At 33.6% G+C, this 23,341-nt stretch overlaps 1 protein-coding gene across 2 annotated transcripts in view; it reads right to left on the bottom strand.

The window, feature by feature from the left end:
* The window catches only part of LOC149800412 (protein phosphatase methylesterase 1-like), an 84,856-nt gene extending 64,026 nt beyond the window's left edge, over positions 1–20,830 (bottom strand). Inside the window, exons 1-4 of one of the 2 annotated variants that reach the window (XM_089960052.1) lie at positions 20,727–20,830; positions 16,188–16,284; positions 5,550–5,642; positions 939–996 (exon numbers count right to left, since the gene is read on the bottom strand). In XM_089960052.1, the coding sequence (XP_089816178.1) occupies positions 939–996; positions 5,550–5,642; positions 16,188–16,284; positions 20,727–20,803 (325 nt within the window). In that variant the 5' untranslated portion in view covers positions 20,804–20,830. Of the gene's footprint in view, positions 1–938; positions 997–5,549; positions 5,643–16,187; positions 16,297–20,726 lie in introns of both variants that reach the window. The other variant, XM_089960051.1, reaches the window with a different exon arrangement.
* Positions 20,831–23,341: the final 2,511 nt, after the last annotated feature.

Here is a 23,341-nt window from a genome sequence, read left to right as displayed (position 1 = left end):
AAAATCAGCCTGAATTAGTCTAAAGTATACTATACATAGCAGCTATTAAAATAGGGAAAATGAAATTTGCCAGACTAGACAATACCAGCTTCTGAAAGTACAATGAATGAATTACCAAATATATAAAATGTAAAAAAGGTTATCGGCTCTTTTTATACAATTTACCTCTGAAGTTCAGGAAGTGAAAATGACCAAGTAGAGCTAGCATTTTTTTGAAAGGTGCACATTTAAAGTAAGGCCAAGCTGTATACTCTATAACCCATAGTACACCCATCAATCATACACCAAAATAAAGGGAATTAAAGGTTCTTTTAATTATACCTAAGATATACAAGGTCTTTTTTAAATAGCCAGTATAACCAGTGAGGAAAGCCAGGGAAATTCTTTTTTCTTTAAAATCCTAACCCTATGCAAAATACGAAACTGTAGAGCGCCACCTTTCCACGTCTACTAAGAAATTCATTCAAGCATTTGAGTAACTGCTTTGAAATCTGAGTCACTGAGATGATTTCCATGTCTACTAAGAAGTTTATTCAGGTGGCGCTCTACACCCATCAATCAGACACCACAATATTGGGAATTAAAGGTTATTTGAATTATACCAAAGATATATGTGGTCTTTTTTAAATAGCCATTATAACCAGTGAGGAAAGCCAGGGAAATTCTTTTCTTTAAAATTCTAATCCTATGTAAAATACGAAACTGTAGAGCGCCACCTATCCACGTCTACTAAGAAATTCATTCAAGCATTTGAGTAACTGCTTTGAAATCTGAGTCACTGAGATCATTTCCATGTCTACTAAGAAGTTCATTCAGGCATTTGAGTAACTGCTTTGAAATGTGAGTTACTAAGATGCACTATTTTCCTGTATTAAAACTGTAAAACACCGTATATGAATTTTATTTATGGCATATAATAAAAATTCTAACTCACTCACCATGTCCCCTGAGATCTATGGCTGCGCATCTGCAGGTCACAAGGTTTGATAAAACTGACTGAAATTTCAAATCAAAGAGCTGATAATGCAAATTTGACAACAAAATATTGGATCACTTTTTACATGAAATCTACCCTGAAGTAGCAAATTCAGTGCACTTTTTCAATCACACATTACATGATTCCATCACACAGCTCATACTTCTACAAGTCTTTGGATTGTATCAAGTGTACATGACCTATTAACATATCCACAAGCTACCCCAAACATATCCAAAGATACAAAATCTGTCTTGAATGATGTAAGAGTATTCTATCATACATGTGACACCAAAGATAGTTTAAGTCGGGAAAGATCGGGAGATTTCCAAAATTTGGTTGAGAGTTCTGACCTGAAAGGAAGGAAGGTTTTCATGCACCCAATTTTCTACATGCAAGTGGACAAAAATTACAACTATTGAACAGTTTCCATTTTATTAAAATTTAAAATATCCACATCAATCAGTCCATTCAAAGTAACTTGTTGCCATTCATAGTAACTTGTTGCCATTCATAGTAACTTGCTGCCATTTATAGTACTTGTTGCCATTCATAGTACTTGTTGTCATTCATAGTTTAGCTTTACAGGAACAGCAGAATGCATATTCATGTACCTTTACACTTGATTCCTACCACTGAAATTCCTGTTTCCATCCATCAACGAATTTCATGTTACATTTCTGTTGCTAGATATTGGCATTTTGATCAAATACAGTATAGAATCTAATCCATCTCAGCAACATTAAGCAGTGAAGCAGAACACCCTCCAGAGAGAATCAAAATAATGTTAATTGTTTCACGCTGATTGAGATTTTCAGTAACCCACTATTGTCAATTAACATCTTTCATCCTTTCAGAATTATTCTGCTCACAAACAGTATAATCCATCTTGACAAACTTCAAACAATGAAGCCAACTGACCCTGCCATCAGAATAAAAGGGATGTTAATTGTTTTATGCTGCATGAAATTAGCCCTGCTTAAAGCCTGTTGACAGTCATGTGATCACAACTAAATCATCATGCCCTGCTTAAAGCCTGTTGACAGTCATGTGATCACAACTAAATCATCATGCCCTGCTTAAAGCCTGTTGACAGTCATGTGATCACAACTAAATCATCATGCCCTGCTTAAAGCCTGTTGACAGTCATGTGATCACAACTAAATCATCTTGCCCTGCTTAAAGCCAGTTGACAGTCATGTGACCACAACTAAATCATCTTGCCCTGCTAACCTGTTGACAGTCATGTGATCACAGGCAGTATTACAGTAAATAAACTACACTGGAAGCAAGGTGTGAAAAATATGACACCAATTAAATATTTCATTAATAATTTTGCATATAGGGTAGATTTCAGTGAGTGATGGGAGGGACAGGAGATACCTCTCAACTTGGAAGAAACACCATCTCATCTGGGAGATGCACATGTATGAACTATATATTTCATGTATTTAATGTTGAACATATTTAATAACACTTGTAAAACAAACATATCTGGCGGGAGGGCAAACCTTTCCAATCAACAAATTCACATTCTTTTTGTTCCATCAGATCCCATTAACAAGCTTTCAGAATATGGGCCAAAACCATTATTTTTTTCAAAGATCATGGTATAAAAGATACATAAGTTATGAAAGGATGTTACTGACTAAATAGAATTTGTTTCCCAACACAGGCCCAGGGTACTATATTTGCTGGCCTATTAGTCAATGCAAAGCATATAATAAATTTGCAAATTTTGTAAATTTTCCATCCATCATCAGTATAAAAGTTGATCAATACATCTGCTTCATCTTTTCACAATAGCTTGTTCCTGATAGCATTGCAAACTTTATCCTATCTGCAATTCTCAATTTTCAGGTCAGGATCATTTAATGTAACTAAAAGGTACTAATTCATTTCACACAAAGTATTTCAAATAAATTAGGTACTTTTACCTACATTTAATGATCCTGACCTGAAAATTTACTGTTACAGATGGGATAAAATTCACTATGACAAGTTGAATGAAAAACTACTGTAACTCCTGGTTTCAGGAACAATAATAGCATTATGGTATACAATTTACAATAAGGAACGAATAAGGAAGCTGCATCATTGCTTTCTCCAGTTTTGTTTTGAAAAGAGAGAGAGAGAGAGACAGTGATGCAAATGTATTATATCACAATATTCTTCTTGCACCTTGTGATCAAAATAAAATATGCCCCAATAAAAGAGTGAGAGAGACCACTGGTAGTTAGACAAGCCACTGGTAGTTGTTAAACAGGCCACTAGCAGTTAAACAGGAACATAGTAATTTAACAGGCTACTGATTAATTAGACAGGCCACTGGTAGTTAGACAGGCCACTAGTAGATAGACAGGCCACTAACAGTTAGACAGGCCACTAGTAGTTAGAAAGGCCACTAACAGTTAGACAGGCCACTAGTAGTTAGATAGGCCACTGATAGTTAGATATGCCACTGGTATTTAGATAAGCCACTAGTAGTTAGAGAGGCCACTAATTGTTAGACAGGCCACAAATAGTTATGCACTATTAGTTAGAGAGGCCACTAACAGTTAGACTGGTCACTAGTAGTTAGGCCACTAGTAGTTAGATATGCCACTGATACTTAGATAGGCCACTAGTAGTTAGACAGGCCACTAGTAGCTAGTATTTAGATAGGCCACTGGTAGTTAGACAGGTCACTAATAGATAAGCCACAAGTAGTTAGACAGGCCACTAGTAGTTAGACAGGCCACTGGTAGTTAGACAGGTCACTAATAGTTAGACAGGCCACTAGTAGCTAGTAGTTAGATAGGCCACTGGTAGTTAGGTCACTAATAGTTAGATAGGCCACAAGTAGTTAGACAGGCCACTGGTAGTTAGACAGGTCACTAATAGTTAGATAGGCCACAAGTAGTTAGACAGGCCACTAGTAGTTAGACAGGCCAATAGTAGCTAGACAGGCCAATAGTAGCTAGTAATTAGATAGGCCACTGGTAGTTAGACAGGTCACTAATAGTTAGATAGGCCACTGGTAGTTAAACAGGCCAATAGTAGCTAGTAGTTAGATAGGCCACTGGTAGTTAGACAGGTCACTAATAGTCAGATAGGCCACAAGTAGTTAGAAAGGCCACTCGTAGTTAGACAGGCCACTGGTAGTTTGACAGGCCAATAGTAGTTAGATAGGCCACAAGTGCTTAGACAGGTCACTAGTATTTAGACAGGCCACTAGTAGTTCCTAGTGACTGAAATGAGGTAATGCAATAATTACCAGGAAAGAAAATGGTATTGCTCACTCTCAGCAAAGAAAAACTATTTTACAAAGGTTTGTGGTACTTGCATACACAATTTACTGTATATGACTTAATATCCTTACTAGTTTTTTAAACTATGAAATCAACTATTATAAGTGAATTAAAAATTTTATTGTAAATAATGAATATTTTCTCCATCTATTACTAGATCATATTTAAAGTGTAATGTCTTGAAACAAAAGTACCTCAAAAAAAAATTCCAGGAATTTAAGATAAGACCATTTCTTTTTTCCAAACTGCCAGATATTGAAATCATCCATGAAATTCCTGACCAATATCATTTTCAAATAAGCCAATGTGGTAGCCATGCTGGATTTTTATTTAAGCCAAACTGCACACCTTTTGAAGACTTCTAGTGAAAACCCCATGTTAATATGACCATCCATTTAGGTAGTTTTGCTACAAGATTTTCAGTATGTTCATTGTGGTAGCCATATTTGAGGTCAGAGTGGCACCATTTTCATTCAGTACAAACATTATTAGACTTTGGTGAAAAACCCATACTGATATGATTTTCCATTTAGAAGGAGTAACAGTAACAACATTTTCAAGATAGCTGCCATAGTAACTGTACTAGATGAAATGAAGTTTTCTGGTAAAAACCCAGTGTTGACATGAGCTTTTCATCTTCAAGCAATAAGATTTTCAAGAAGGCCAATGAGGTAGCCATACTGAATTTCCAATCAGCACCATTTTCATTCCGACCAACTTGACCTTGGAATAAACATATGTGTAAATTCTGATGGCAATCCTCCAAGTAGTTTAGGCAGATTGGCAATAGCAAACCTATGCTAACATATAGATGTACAATGGACGCTGGACTCTGGGAGATAGACAATGGGCACTGGACTCTGGGAGATGGACAAAGGACAACAGGCAAACCCATAAGCTCTCATGGTCTATGACCAGTAGAAATAAACCAATAAAATCTGTCATTGTATTATAAGTTAAAATACTTCTTATTTGCTTTGCTGGAGATTTCTCAATAGAATAGATATTTTCATAGGACCTACCTGAAGCCTAATGCCTTATCTTGCAGTATTTCTTCAATTCAGCACTTGTCAAAAATCAGTTTTTTTAGTAAACAAGACAATGGTTCTCAACTAAGTACACTGGAGGAGGAGGAGAAGGCAATATAAATTCAAAGAAATTTTTTTTCCTTAAGTAAGAAAAAAGAAATATCATACTTTCAGATATTTCAACTAAAAGCAGGTGAAATCGATTATATAAAGACAGACAGACAAAATATGGAACAAAGTAAAATGTGTACATACTGAAAGAACTGCCCAAGACAGAGCAGAGAAACCTCCTCCATGCAGGAACAGAACAACAGGGCCTTCATTTCCACATTCATATACACGGAAGGTCTAATCAAGAGATTGAGTTAAGGCAAAATGTACAATTTCTTCTTCCTTTTTGCATTTTACAAACAAAATTTATTCTAAGAGGATAATTCAGTTATAGTATTCTCCCCTGATGTCCTCCAGCACAATAAACTGTTGTGAAAACAAATGTACATCAAAGGATGCTTAAATAATTAAGTACACCAATAACAAATGTACATCAAAGGATGCTTAAATACATTAAGTACACCAATAACGAATGTACATCAAAGGATGCTTAAATACATTAAGTACACCAATAACGAATGTACATCAAAGGATGCTTAAATACATTAAGTACACCAATAACAAATGTACATCAAAGGATGCTTAAATACATTAAGTACACCAATAACGAATGTACATCAAAGGATGCTTAAATACATTAAGTACACCAATAACGAATGTACATCAAAGGATGCTTAAATACATTAAGTACACCAATAACGAATGTTCATCAAAGGATGCTTAAATAATTAAGTACACCAATAACAAATGTACATCAAAGGATGCTTAAATAATTAAGTACACCAATAACAAATGTACATCAAAGGATGCTTAAATACATTAAGTACACCAATAACGAATGTACATCAAAGGATGCTTAAATACATTAAGTACACCAATAACGAATGTACATCAAAGGATGCTTAAATACATTAAGTACACCAATAACGAATGTACATCAAAGGATGCTTAAATAATTAAGTACACCAATAACAAATGTACATCAAAGGATGCTTAAATACATTAAGTACACCAATAACGAATGTACATCAAAGGATGCTTAAATAATTAAGTACACCGATAACAAATGTACATCAAAGGATGCTTAAATACATTAAGTACACCAATAACGAATGTACATCAAAGGATGCTTAAATACATTAAGTACACCAATAACGAATGTACATCAAAGGATGCTTAAATACATTAAGTACACCAATAACGAATGTACATCAAAGGATGCTTAAATACATTAAGTACACCAATAACGAATGTACATCAAAGGATGCTTAAATAATTAAGTACACCAATAACAAATGTACATCAAAGGATGCTTAAATAATTAAGTACACCGACAACAAATGTACATCAAAGGATGCTTAAATACATTAAGTACACCAATAATGAATGTACATCAAAGGATGCTTAAATACATTAAGTACACCAATAACGAATGTACATCAAAGGATGCTTAAATACATTAAGTACACCAATAACAAATGTACATCAAAGGATGCTTAAATAATTAAGTACACCGACAACAAATGTACATCAAAGGATGCTTAAATACATTAAGTACACCAATAACGAATGTACATCAAAGGATGCTTAAATACATTAAGTACACCAATAACGAATGTACATCAAAGGATGCTTAAATACATTAAGTACACCAATAACAAATGTACATCAAAGGATGCTTAAATAATTAAGTACACCGACAACAAATGTACATCAAAGGATGCTTAAATACATTAAGTACACCAATAACGAATGTACATCAAAGGATGCTTAAATAATTAAGTACACCAATAACAAATGTACATCAAAGGATGCTTAAATACATTAAGTACACCAATAACAAATGTACATCAAAGGATGCTTAAATAATTAAGTACACCGACAACAAATGTACATCAAAGGATGCTTAAATACATTAAGTACACCAATAACGAATGTACATCAAAGGATGCTTAAATACATTAAGTACACCAATAACGAATGTACATCAAAGGATGCTTAAATATATTAAGTACACCGATAACAAATGTACATCAAAGGATGCTTAAATACATTAAGTACACCAATAACGAATGTACATCAAAGGATGCTTAAATATATTAAGTACACCGATAACAAATGTACATCAAAGGATGCTTAAATACATTAAGTACACCAATAACGAATGTACATCAAAGGATGCTTAAATAAGTACACCGACAACAAATGTACATCAAAGGATGCTTAAATACATTAAGTACACCAATAACGAATGTACATCAAAGGATGCTTAAATATATTAAGTACACCGATAACAAATGTACATCAAAGGATGCTTAAATAATTAAGTACACCGACAACAAATGTACATCAAAGGATGCTTAAATACATTAAGTACACCAATAACGAATGTACATCAAAGGATGCTTAAATACATTAAGTACACCAATAACAAATGTACATCAAAGGATGCTTAAATACATTAAGTACACCAATAACGAATGTACATCAAAGGATGCTTAAATACATTAAGTACACCAATAACGAATGTACATCAAAGGATGCTTAAATACATTAAGTACACCAATAACGAATGTACATCAAAGGATGCTTAAATACATTAAGTACACCAATAACGAATGTACATCAAAGGATGCTTAAATACATTAAGTACACCGATAACGAATGTACATCAAAGGATGCTTAAATACATTAAGTACACCGATAACGAATGTACATCAAAGGATGCTTAAATACATTAAGTACACCGATAACGAATGTACATCAAAGGATGCTTAAATACATTAAGTACACCAATAATGAATGTACATCAAAGGATGCTTAAATACATTAAGTACACCAATAACGAATGTACATCAAAGGATGCTTAAATAATTAAGTACACCAATAACAAATGTACATCAAAGGATGCTTAAATAATTAAGTACACCAATAACAAATGTACATCAAAGGATGCTTAAATACATTAAGTACACCAATAACGAATGTACATCAAAGGATGCTTAAATACATTAAGTACACCAATAACGAATGTACATCAAAGGATGCTTAAATACATTAAGTACACCAATAACGAATGTACATCAAAGGATGCTTAAATAATTAAGTACACCAATAACAAATGTACATCAAAGGATGCTTAAATACATTAAGTACACCAATAACGAATGTACATCAAAGGATGCTTAAATAATTAAGTACACCGATAACAAATGTACATCAAAGGATGCTTAAATACATTAAGTACACCAATAACGAATGTACATCAAAGGATGCTTAAATACATTAAGTACACCAATAACGAATGTACATCAAAGGATGCTTAAATACATTAAGTACACCAATAACGAATGTACATCAAAGGATGCTTAAATACATTAAGTACACCAATAACGAATGTACATCAAAGGATGCTTAAATAATTAAGTACACCAATAACAAATGTACATCAAAGGATGCTTAAATAATTAAGTACACCGACAACAAATGTACATCAAAGGATGCTTAAATACATTAAGTACACCAATAACGAATGTACATCAAAGGATGCTTAAATACATTAAGTACACCAATAACGAATGTACATCAAAGGATGCTTAAATACATTAAGTACACCAATAACAAATGTACATCAAAGGATGCTTAAATAATTAAGTACACCGACAACAAATGTACATCAAAGGATGCTTAAATACATTAAGTACACCAATAACGAATGTACATCAAAGGATGCTTAAATACATTAAGTACACCAATAACGAATGTACATCAAAGGATGCTTAAATACATTAAGTACACCAATAACAAATGTACATCAAAGGATGCTTAAATAATTAAGTACACCGACAACAAATGTACATCAAAGGATGCTTAAATACATTAAGTACACCATAACGAATGTACATCAAAGGATGCTTAAATAATTAAGTACACCAATAACAAATGTACATCAAAGGATGCTTAAATACATTAAGTACACCAATAACAAATGTACATCAAAGGATGCTTAAATAATTAAGTACACCGACAACAAATGTACATCAAAGGATGCTTAAATACATTAAGTACACCAATAACGAATGTACATCAAAGGATGCTTAAATACATTAAGTACACCAATAACGAATGTACATCAAAGGATGCTTAAATAATTAAGTACACCAATAACAAATGTACATCAAAGGATGCTTAAATACATTAAGTACACCAATAACGAATGTACATCAAAGGATGCTTAAATAATTAAGTACACCGATAACAAATGTACATCAAAGGATGCTTAAATACATTAAGTACACCAATAACGAATGTACATCAAAGGATGCTTAAATACATTAAGTACACCAATAATGAATGTACATCAAAGGATGCTTAAATACATTAAGTACACCAATAACGAATGTACATCAAAGGATGCTTAAATACATTAAGTACACCAATAACGAATGTACATCAAAGGATGCTTAAATAATTAAGTACACCAATAACAAATGTACATCAAAGGATGCTTAAATAATTAAGTACACCGACAACAAATGTACATCAAAGGATGCTTAAATACATTAAGTACACCAATAACGAATGTACATCAAAGGATGCTTAAATACATTAAGTACACCAATAACGAATGTACATCAAAGGATGCTTAAATACATTAAGTACACCAATAACAAATGTACATCAAAGGATGCTTAAATAATTAAGTACACCGACAACAAATGTACATCAAAGGATGCTTAAATACATTAAGTACACCAATAACGAATGTACATCAAAGGATGCTTAAATACATTAAGTACACCAATAACGAATGTACATCAAAGGATGCTTAAATACATTAAGTACACCAATAACAAATGTACATCAAAGGATGCTTAAATAATTAAGTACACCGACAACAAATGTACATCAAAGGATGCTTAAATACATTAAGTACACCATAACGAATGTACATCAAAGGATGCTTAAATAATTAAGTACACCAATAACAAATGTACATCAAAGGATGCTTAAATACATTAAGTACACCAATAACAAATGTACATCAAAGGATGCTTAAATAATTAAGTACACCGACAACAAATGTACATCAAAGGATGCTTAAATACATTAAGTACACCAATAACGAATGTACATCAAAGGATGCTTAAATACATTAAGTACACCAATAACGAATGTACATCAAAGGATGCTTAAATATATTAAGTACACCGACAACAAATGTACATCAAAGGATGCTTAAATACATTAAGTACACCAATAACGAATGTACATCAAAGGATGCTTAAATATATTAAGTACACCGATAACAAATGTACATCAAAGGATGCTTAAATACATTAAGTACACCAATAACGAATGTACATCAAAGGATGCTTAAATAAGTACACCGACAACAAATGTACATCAAAGGATGCTTAAATACATTAAGTACACCAATAACGAATGTACATCAAAGGATGCTTAAATATATTAAGTACACCGATAACAAATGTACATCAAAGGATGCTTAAATAATTAAGTACACCGACAACAAATGTACATCAAAGGATGCTTAAATACATTAAGTACACCAATAACGAATGTACATCAAAGGATGCTTAAATACATTAAGTACACCAATAACAAATGTACATCAAAGGATGCTTAAATACATTAAGTACACCAATAACGAATGTACATCAAAGGATGCTTAAATACATTAAGTACACCAATAACGAATGTACATCAAAGGATGCTTAAATACATTAAGTACACCAATAACGAATGTACATCAAAGGATGCTTAAATACATTAAGTACACCGATAACGAATGTACATCAAAGGATGCTTAAATACATTAAGTACACCGATAACGAATGTACATCAAAGGATGCTTAAATACATTAAGTACACCGATAACGAATGTACATCAAAGGATGCTTAAATACATTAAGTACACCGATAACGAATGTACATCAAAGGATGCTTAAATACATTAAGTACACCAATAATGAATGTACATCAAAGGATGCTTAAATACATTAAGTACACCAATAACGAATGTACATCAAAGGATGCTTAAATACATTAAGTACACCAATAACAAATGTACATCAAAGGATGCTTAAATACATTAAGTACACCGACAACAAATGTACATCAAAGGATGCTTAAATACATTAAGTACACCAATAACAAGCACAAAATATATATGATAATCATCAAGAATTAATTAAAGTACATACATTTCAATATTTACAATTAAAACAGCCTTTCTAAATAGTGGACATATTGAAAACTTTTAGATTTATTTCTGATCTACTGTCTTCCTAGGTGGGATGACATAATTTGAATTGAGAAATTCCAAAACTTCATCAATCTACCATCAGATGTCAGTCAATTATTATTTATTTGAAATTCCAATGTGCTGCTAGCCAAACTTGTCCCATCAATGTGTGTTCCATTATTCAATGACATTTGTTTTGATTAGCTTGTCAAAGAGGATGTCAGCTTTTCCAAAGGTTACACAATTTGACAGTTTACACTACACCATGTATAAATTCAATATTTAATAACTTCGTTGTTATTCATCGAAATTTAGTGACATTGCTGCAATCAACTGAAAATATGTATGAAAATATGTCTAAGAAGGGGACAAAAGTTTCACCAAAAAAGTCAGTTAAACAGAAATGGAATGCTAATGAGCAGTTAAGGTTATCTCTGTTTTGGCAATTCATCAATCTTTTTCAAACAAAAATGGTCAAATCAGTGCTTGGCAATTCATCAATATTTTTCACACAAAAATGGTCAAATCAGTGCTTGGCAATTCATCAATATTTTTCACATAAAAATGGTCAAAACAGTGCCTGGGGATTCACCTTTTTTTTTTCACATAAGAAATGGACAGGCAAATTACCAATAACATATTAATGATAAATTCACTACTTTTAAAAGTAGTGGAGTAAGAATCCACTAGAAATTAATGTTGGACAATCCATTTGCCTGGGAGCTTGATAAAACTAGAAATTAATGCTGGACAAGCATTCTTCACAATTTACTGAAAATATTATTAAAAATGATGTTAAAGATTATACTGAATTTGATATATTTTCCAGTGACAAATATTCTAACATTAAATAGCCACTCTGGACACCTACAACTGAGTGCCTAAATTATCTCCATATATATGTAATTCTGCAGCAGAATAATAGTAATAATAATGTATTAATAATGTAGACTTAGTACAGCTTCTAATCTTTAGAAACACTAAGCACAGTACACTATTAGATAATACATAAAAACATATAGAATGATAGTATTACAAAAACAAACAAACATGAAATTACAACAACACCAAAAAGATCATGCTAACAACAATTTTGGAAATAAACAAAGTTTTAAATCTGTTCTTTTAGTTGAAATAGGCGAGTTTTAAGATCACTCTTGAATGAGGTGAGTGTGTTTTGTATCTAAGATCAATGGGCAATTCGTTCCAAGTTTTAGTTTTAACAGTGGGAACAATTAGACTGAGTATTATAAGAGGATGTGTGTGTGTGATTTGGATTTTTAACGTAGCTTTAACAATTTTTTAGTCATACTGCTATGATGTCTGCAGTGTGGCAGTTTATAGTGATGTCTAGCACTGGGGCATCATGCCACAGACATGAAGCATGATGTCCCACTAAGTCACATTATCCTGACACCAGGCCAACCAGTCCTAACACTAACCTCTTAATGCCGAGCGCCAAGTGAGGCAGCTGTTAGTACCATTTTTATAAGTCTTTGGTATGACTCGGCTGGGGATCAAACCCGCAACCTCCCACATCCAAGGCGGACATTCAAACCACTAGGCCACCGGAGTAGTCGTATTATAAGAAAAGTGTAAGTTTCTGAATAGTGTGTACACATGGGTGAGGTCAAATAGGTACACTGGACTTGAGCCAGTTGATGAAATGTAGCATAGTGAACAAATTTTGTGTTTGATTCCTGACTGAATGAGAAGCCAGCAGTGGTTACAGAGCAGGGGGTATGTGTGCTCAGTTCTTCATACTCATAGAATATTCTGAGCAACTGTGTTTTGAACTTTTTGAAGTTTCTGTAGAAGATACTGAGATGAAGCAGATGAAAGTGAAGTACAATGCTCTGTCTTGACAGTACTAAGGAACACCCAAGTGTTTTAGTGGATGGAGCTGACTAAGTGTATATAATGAACAGAACTGGGCCAATGACAGAGTCCTGTGTAACATCAAAACATTGATCAACCTGGCCAATGACAGAGTCCTGTGTAACATCAAAACATTGATCAACTGGGCCAATGATAGAGTCCTGTGTAACATCAAAACATTGATCAACTGGTCCAATGACAGAGTCCTGTGTAACATCAAAATGTTGATCAATCTGGCCAATGACAGAGTCCTGTGTAACATCAAAACATTGATCAACCTGGCCAAGGACAAAGTCCTGTGTAACATCAAAACATTGATCAACCTGGCCAATGACAGAGTCATGTGTAACATCAAAACATTGATCAACCTGGCCAAGGACAGAGCCCTGTGTAACATCAAAACATTGATCAACTGGGCCAATGACAGAGTCCTGTGTAACATCAAAACATTGATCAACCTGGCCAATGACAGAGTCCTGTGTAACATCAAAACATTGATCAACTGGGCCAATGACAGAGTCCTGTGTAACATCAAAATGTTGATCAATCTGGCCAATGACAGAGTCCTGTGTAACATCAAAACATTGATCAACCTGGCCAAGGACAGAGTCCTGTGTAACATCAAAACATTGATCAACTGGGCCAAGGACAGAGTCCTGTGTAACATCAAAACATTGATCAACTGGGCTGAAAAGTATTTTTTTCATTTATGGACACAATTTGTGTCTTGTTTACTAAGTATGACTTGAACTATAGTAAGACTGTATTGTGAATACCAAATACTCCCTGGACAGGGTAAGTAATATATCATGGTCCATTGTGTCAAATGCCACAGACAAGTCAAGGAGAGTAAGGACTGTAATCTTCCCACTATCCAAAGCAGAAAAAAGTCCTTAACTAAGCCAAATCATATCTCTCAGAAGGGTAGTGAGGGCAATATACAGACTGAACATTACTTAAAAGACTATTTAAATTCAGATGAAATACAAGTTGAGATAGAACAATTTCTTTCTAACATTTTTTACATAAATGAGAAGGCAGTTCTTTAAATCATAAGTGTTGGGTGATTGCTCCTGGTAGAAGACCACACTAATCCTTATGTATCAGCTAAAGGTAGTCATTATTTGTTCAATTAATCTGAGTCCATACACCAACCTGTCATGGTGAATCTGCGTGACACTTCCCATTAGCTGGACTGAAGATGTGTTACAAGTATTGTATGTAATTAGGACCATGTATATATTTTAATACAAACGATATAATCATATAGGTTAGAGAATTTTTAATTCTTACTCTACGGAGATTCTAACCCAGGTCTGCAGGTAAATGGCACCCATCACCTTGCCTGCACACACTAGCCCATATTCCCTCACGATTAAGCACACATCACCAAAAAATGATGTTACTCAATCGGCGTTAGATGTACTCTTGTGTAGCAGATACTCGCATGATGACCTAGTAATTAATTCTCATATATCTACACAGTCGTTCCAGATTCCTATGAAAGAAATAAAGGTATATAGAATTAATTATAGAGAATTATAAATATACACCAGACAGTATGGAAAGTGCTATAGTGTGATAGGAATCCAGGGATAGCACTTTCCATTCTGTCTAACCCTGACCCTGTTTAGGAAGAATGCTAAGCTGGAGACCGCTCCAGTTACCTAAACAGTTCGAGCATCCACTTCAGATGTGGGAGGTCGTGAGTTCGAAACTTAGCCAAGTCATACCATAGACTTATAAAAATAGTACAAGTAGCTGCCTTGACTGGTGCTCAGCATTAAGAGGTTAGTGTACAAACTGGCTGGCCTGGTATCAGGATAATTTGACTGGTGGGACATGAAGCTAAATGTCTGCAGCATGATGCCCCAATGCTAGACATCACTATAAACTGCCAGTCTGCAGACACTGTATTGTTATGACTAAAATTGTTAAAGCTGCATTAAAAATCTAAATCACACAGACATACACACACATAAACACTAAGTTGGAGTATCTAACCTTTTGAAATACTGATATTTTTTCATCCAATCGAAAATCACATAAGAATCTTAGGTTAGTATCCTCTTTCATCCATTACTTGAGTTGAATACCTATGCCTGACAAACAAATAAGTAGCTAAAAGATTAAAGAGTCTATAATCATGTTTTCAAATAAATAAAACCAAACATAGCATGCTAGTGAGTTCATTTATTCTGCATGACACAATTACTGAGATCACACTGGTTTTCTGCAACAATGAAAGCATGGCCAAATTACAGCAGTTGTAAATTGCTAAAGATTTCTCAAGGTCTCTCATTGACATTATAACTTCTTTTCAGAGCAGTTATTACTATTAATAAATTCTATTAGACATTTAAAATTTCTATTTCGTTATTTCAAAAGAACTCAATTCCAGTCCATAAGACTACAAAATATTTAGTGATAAATTAACGTCAGGTTAATAATTATGTCATTTCAAACCATGTGGTATACACTGATTTTAAGAAAGCAGATAATGTTGCAGTTTGTACTTGATAAATACATGTAATCCATTGGTGTTTAATAATTCTGAGGCTGTAAAGAAAAACACTAAACACTCTGTTATTGTTACAGTTCTATCTTTTCCATGAGGGTGGCATTAGAAAGGATACATTGTTGTTCACTTTGATTCTGTGCTCATGTTGGAAGTATTTGTCCCAAAGAACAGGTGTATAGTCTCTCTTCCTCCCAGGCATCAATTTCTTCCCACTAAAAAGAGAACTTTGTAAAGAAACAAAGAACTTGTATATGGTAATTATAAAATCCGCTAAGACATATTAGGGTAAAGCAATAAAGCACCTGTATAGGATAACTGTAAAGTCAGGTAAGACATAAAAACTATCACTGCCTACTGACATGTTTTTGATTAATTTTTTGTTTATCAGTCTTTTCAAATCAATATTTCTATCGTATATATAAGAGAAATGTTCTAAAACTTATTTACAGTCAACATGTAGCACTGCGGAAGAAAGTCCAAATCTAACTGGGACAAATAAATTAGACAGTATGGTAAAGTGTGCGAAAATTAACACTTTATTATAATAGTCTTTTCCTTTTTCTTCCCAAAAATTCTTAATAAAATCTTTACAACTTTTGCACATTGCTGTGAAGCACAGAAGTATTATTGTTAATAAAAATATAACTGGAGTTAAGAATATTGTATCATTACATTCTTGTTGCTGATTAACCAAAATACTGATGACATGATTACTTGTTCTGCATGCTGTGCTACACTAATACCTAGTACAGAGAACTACAGTCCCTAAAATGGACTAATGCTATACTGTCCCAAAAGAATTTCCAAGAATTCAAATTAGATCAATTCTTCCTTTTAGGCCCCCTCTCAAAGAATAATAATTTTCTGTATTAAAATCTTTCTTCACACATATTTAGCTAATCATAATACCTTAGGAGAACTACTACTATCTAGCAAATCCAACCCTCCCAGGATCAAAACTGTTAGCTAAAAAGCAAACAGTTGTCTGTCCAGCTAAGTGGCAGTCAGGCAGAGTGATCACCCCTTGGTAAAGAGATTGGCACCAAATCCCATGAATATCTCAGTTACTACTGGAGTGGAAGGCATGCTCTCTATAAGGATGCAACTGCAGGGAGGCTGGGAGGGTGCATGTATATTATGATTCAGTAATTATTCACAAAGAAACATAATTTACAAGAAAAATCAAGTTTCTTCTTTGAATATATTACCCAATCAATACACCTTAAGAGAATAGTTAATAAGTGGAGATTGATCCTCTTATCCCTTAGATGCCATCTCTGGTCCACTAAGGTATATGAGACAGCTTCTGGGCAACCCAACTTACGAAACTCCATCCATCAGAAGCATTTCAAAAAGGGAAAATTTTCCCTCCTGCAAATCTAGTGAAAGTTGTGAAGCCATGTCTTATGAAGATGTCAAACGACCTGGAAAGGTGACCTGTTGTGCTGTGGCAATAGGTCCTACCAGACTGAGTTGTGTCCTTTGGGATGAAAGAACTCTTAGATAAAAACTGAGAACGTCAATTCTGATCCCCATCCAACGGCATGGATAATGTCAGATAGAGAACAATTCCAAGTCAAATACAATGCTTGTGATAAGCAAAAATTTGAAATAAATCCATTGCACTGAGGTTATTTTTCTCAATATGCCCAGGTAATCCAAGATGAAAGGGTCTGGCTGATATATCTTCCTGTTCCTGTTTGAGGAGTAAAAATAACTGTGAGCTCCCTCAACACAATGGCCTGTCATTTTAAAATACCACTTCAAAACTCGTACAGGATCTGTAGGTGGTATTAAGCTGAAGTGTCCAGAGCAGACAGTGATTTCATTACAAAAGTCTGTTACCTATGGATAGGAACCAGTTTTGGCAATGGAAGAGGGTACCATCATGAGTGAAGCTGACCTATCTTGTTGGGATTTTATGTAATTCAGGTCCACTCATAAGGCATGTATTTCATTGATTTTCTGCCAGCTGTCACTAATGAAAATGAGGAAGCAGATCTCATATGAAAGGTGAGTCAATGATGCCCCTGGAAGTGGGGGTTTTCATGAACGGTATTGATGCATCATGCTTGAACTGTAAGCAGATAGGTCCACCAAGAAATGTATGGCTGATTTTGCCTGTCAATGTAGTGAGGAGGCAAGATTTGTATGATAGTTGAACTAATTAAACTCTTGACAGAAGTTCATTTTGGCGTCTTCTTTTACTTCCCATGAAAAGTCTACTTGTGCCAGGTCCAGTGCCACTCGCCAGGTGAAATCCAAATGAATAAAAGAACAGATAGGACTTTGATTCTTGCAATATTCTCTCTTATGTGATAACAGTGTGCTAGTGATCTTGGAATGGTAAGTTTAACTGTGCCTAGCAGAACAAGGTGAATAGTCTGATCTATTAGAGTGCCTATATAAATTAGGCATTGTCTGCATAAATATCCTAGCAAAATTATGTGAGTTAGACTACTCCATGTATAACTGGTTTCATGAGGCATGAGGCATAACGGCACTGAACTGGGCATTATAGGGGAGAGTCATAGAAGTTTGTTTTCTGGTGGCTTATAATAAAGATGGTCATTGCCCATTGCTATCAGTTATATGGCCAAGACTGGCCATGAAAAAACATGACCACCTTGGCTGGCATGACCTAGTCCAGTTCTTGAAATTGATATGGGGTAAGGAATCTTGATCCATAAATCTGATATGCGAGACTGTAACTGATTCTTGTTGTTGCTGGTCTCCATCTTGCTGCCCAAGAATGATATGGTGCAGACAATGTTTTTGTCCCCCAAGCCTTGACTGACTTCTGTCCATAACTGGCATGTCAGACATGTATTGAAGGAATAACTACCAGAGAAAATTACACATGCCTACTGGTTGTCAGACAGGTCTCACACGTGATCAAAATCTGCAAGACAAAATAGAGCAGATCCTATAAACAGCACATTTAGTTCAGTGAGTGTCCACTTTGAACTTATAAGTTACCGTGCAGGGTTACCCACCATGACACACACCTAAAAAGGCATGCATGTGACCTGTACAGGTAGAAAATTATCTTCAGTATTAATGATAGAAGCAAAACACTAAATAAACAATTTGTGTCACATATGATCTGTAGGCATGTGAGTTTTTCTGTCCAGGTAGAAGCACTGAAGTGTCTCTTATGGTAATTACTTGAACAAACTGGAAGCAAAAATTCAATTCTAGTAAGAACTTACTCGTAGGAAGGCGAATTGTTTAGTTGACAATACATATAACTTGTAGGAAGGCCAAATGTTTAGTTGACAATACATATAACTTGTAGGAAAGCCAAATGTTTAGTTGACAATACATATAACTTGTAGGAAGGCCAAATGTTTAGTTGACAATACATATAACTTGTAGGAAGGCCAAATGTTTAGTTGACAATACATATAACTTGTAGGAAGGCCAAATGTTTAGTTGACAATACATATAACTTGTAGGAAGGCCAAATGTTTAGTTGACAATACATATAACTTGTAGGAAGGCCAAATGTTTAGTTGACAATACATATAACTTGTAGGAAAGCCAAATGTTTAGTTGACAATACATATAACTTGTAGGAAGGCCAAATGTTTAGTTGACAATACATATAATTTGTAGGAAGGCCAAATGTTTAGTTGACAATACATATAACTTGCAGGAAGGCCAAATGTTTAGTTGACAATATATATAACTTGTAGGAAGCCAAATGTTTAGTTGACAATACATATAACTTGTAGGAAGGCCAATTGTTTAGTTGACTATACATATAACTTGTAGGAAGGCCAAATGTTTAGTTTGAACCCGCATCCTCCCATGTCCGAGGCGGACACTCTATCCACCAAGCCACCAAAGCAGTTAACCATGAGAGTATTTGGAAACATGTCAGTGACAATGGCAAATTACCTATTATTTGAAGTTGAAAGTTTCTGATACAATTTAGGTTCAAGTAATTTTTAATTAAGTTAGTATGTATGCTTACATCATACAAAGCACAATCTCTATTGTTATCCTACCAGTTCTAATGAAAAATCAAACATTATTTACTTCACTTCACATTTTTTAGCTTTCAGCATTTTCTCAAAATCAAAATATCAAATTAGTTTACTTCTTTCTCTAAAAGTTAATGTGACCTAACTAATTTTATCATAATTGATTACCATAAAAGCCAGGTCTAAAATGTGAAACTTGCATAAAATAAGTGTCCGAATTTTCTTAAACAGTTGGATCTCAGAACAATCTTATATACACCAGTCTGCCGAAAAATTGTATATGTACTATATATAGTACATATATTATTTATCAGTAAAGTGTAAGCAACGATACGACTACGAGGCATTGTCACACTCTGGACTTAGTTACTGATCTTTATTTATATAAAAGCCATGGCTAGGTATTTACCATCATCACAGATGATGTATGGTATCAAGCAAGTTCGGGTTATATACAGTGGATATAAAAGTAATATATAATATCAACAGGGAATATGTTATGAAGGTCGACCGGGCTTCTTTTGCATGCATAAGTTATACATCATTGACGTGAACCTCGAAAATAAGTAACGCAAAGCCATCGTTTTTGAAAAACATGAACTGAACAAAAGAAGTGTTCTTGAAACTATACGGAATAGTTAGGCTTGATAATATGCAAATACTACCCAATGCCAGGTGGCGGCATAGGGGGTAAACCGCCACTTATTCCATGTTTTACAGCCTGGCGTTGAAGAGCTGACATTTTTATTTGGTTCTACTAAGAAAAAACACAGTTCCATGTTCCGGTTCAAGTACGTTAGATTAGCATCATATACCGCAATAGCATAAACTTATACAAAAATATAAAAATAAAAGAAGATAAATTAAAATAAGATCAAAATGTCTTCTTTTCACTTTCAATGTGTGTGTGTGTGTGTGTGTGTGGTCAAGTAGCAAGAAAGGGTTAAAACCAACAAGTTTTGTATAGTTAAAAATATAATTTATTTCCCTACAATACTAAGTGAGAAATTAAAAATAACTTTGTGTGAAGAATGAAATTCTATACATTCATAATTGTTCTAACAGTTCCAAAAGTATCGAGAAATCCGAATGAGTTCCAGTGATATTCGGGATGAGGTACAGAAATGTCCTGATGCACCAACAGTACTAAAGAATCACTATGATATACTTCCAAAAATGTATTTTAAATGAATTTACAGTAACTGCGTAAAATATATCAGATATCCAAATGCCGTAAATGAATGTTAGAGAACTATAGTTCCAACACATGATAATTAAATAAACGGATTGCCTCAATACTTTGGTGAAAGCTTAACTGTGTAGTAAAATTATTTAATTTTTGACAATGTTTTCAACTTTTTTACCTCCATACACAGACTATAAAGAGAAAGCTAACTTGAAGCTTCGTCCTCACGCTAAGGACTTCATCAGCAGACTGATTTAATCTGCTGAACAGGGATGGGGGCCGTTACAATCTGATGCATATCCTGGACAATCTGTTAACATCGCTCACCATTGCATCGAGCGATGTTAACAGTCAGTAGAGATTAAATCAGTCTGCTGATGAAGTCCTTAGAGTGAGTACAAAAGCTTCATGTTAGCTTTATCTATATTGTTTGCGTATGTTGGTTGAAAAGTTAAAAACATAGTCAAATATGAATCCCCTCAATATAACTGAACATCTTTCATGACTGTCAATACTATACTGTACTAGAATACCTTGTTCACAGTGATAATTATTATATATAGATTGCCAATACGCAATGCATATCATCGCACAACACTAGCTAATCAAGAATTAGGTCAGCCTGACTTTTCAAAGTGTATGTTCTGAAATCCGATTACCTGATGTTTACCAGAGTTTGAGTACTTCTCAGCTTTGAAAGCCATGCATGCATCTGAGCACGTGATTACACGAGAGTATAAACCCATTCTTAATGAGAATTAGTAGTATTTAAAATATTAACTAAATAACCCTTACATACATACGTACATGCATGCATGTTAATCCATTTAAATCGTTACAGTCGAATGTAAATAATTCCAATTCCTTTATTTTCCTCTCTTAATCTATGTTGCACATATATGTTGTTTCCAGTGAGTTCTCTCACTCATGTGTTTAGATATTGCGTTTTCTTAACGTTTCTTTATATTTTGTATATATGTGTGTATATATATATATATATATATATATATATATATATATATATATATATATATATATATATATATATATATATGTGTGTATGTATGTGCATGTATGTACGTATATGTGTATATGTGCATGTATGTGTATATCTCTCTCTCTATATATATATGTATATGTGTGTATGTGTATGTATATATGTATGTGTGTATATATGCATGTATGTATGTATGTATGTGTGTATATGTGTATATATGTATGTATGTATATATATATATATATATATATATATATATATATATATATATATATATATATATATATATATATATATATGTGTGTGTGTGTGTATGTGTATCTATATGTATGTGTGTATGTGTATAATGTGTATATATGTATATGCATATATGTGTGTATGTGCATATGTGTATGCATGTATGTGCGTGTATGTATGTATGTATGTATGTATATGTGTGTATGTGTTTACATGTTTATATTTGTGTATATGTGTATATGTGTGTATGTATATATATGTTTATGTATGTGTGTATGAATATGTGTTTATATGTATGTGTATGTATGTGTGTAGATGTATGTATGTACTCATATATATGTATGTGCATATATATATATATATATATATATATATATATATATATATATATATATATATATATATATATATGTATATATAGTGTACTGTAAGTCCATTAATGTCAAGCTATGTTCCTAACTTTTTTGTATTAACGAAAAATTAACTGAATGTAATCTCTTCTGAAGAGGAAATAAAGAAAGTCAGTCAGTCAGTCAGTCATACTTACATACATACATACACAAACATACATACATACATACAACTGATAAGGGATGAGGAATAGGTAATTGCAAATGCACTTTTCACACTGTGCAGACATGCATATTATTTGTTTTTAATTTATGTATTCCGTTTTCTCAGAACTTTCGCTTGATAGTAATTGAAACTAATGCACTGAAGTAAAGTGTGCAATCTTATTTAAAAGGCATGGAAATATAGCCTAGTGTAAAAACAATAGGTGTAAAATATTTCAAAGATAACAGATGAAAACTGATAAGGCAAATGGAGAAACAAAACGCAAAATCCCATAATAGAAAGAT

This window comes from Sinohyriopsis cumingii, chromosome 5, assembly GCF_028554795.1.
Source record: "Sinohyriopsis cumingii isolate HCF-2022 chromosome 5, ASM2855479v2, whole genome shotgun sequence".
Taxonomy (NCBI): Eukaryota; Metazoa; Mollusca; class Bivalvia; order Unionida; family Unionidae; genus Sinohyriopsis; species Sinohyriopsis cumingii.
Note: the sequence above shows the minus strand (reverse complement) of the source record. Positions and strands in the feature narration are given on the sequence as shown.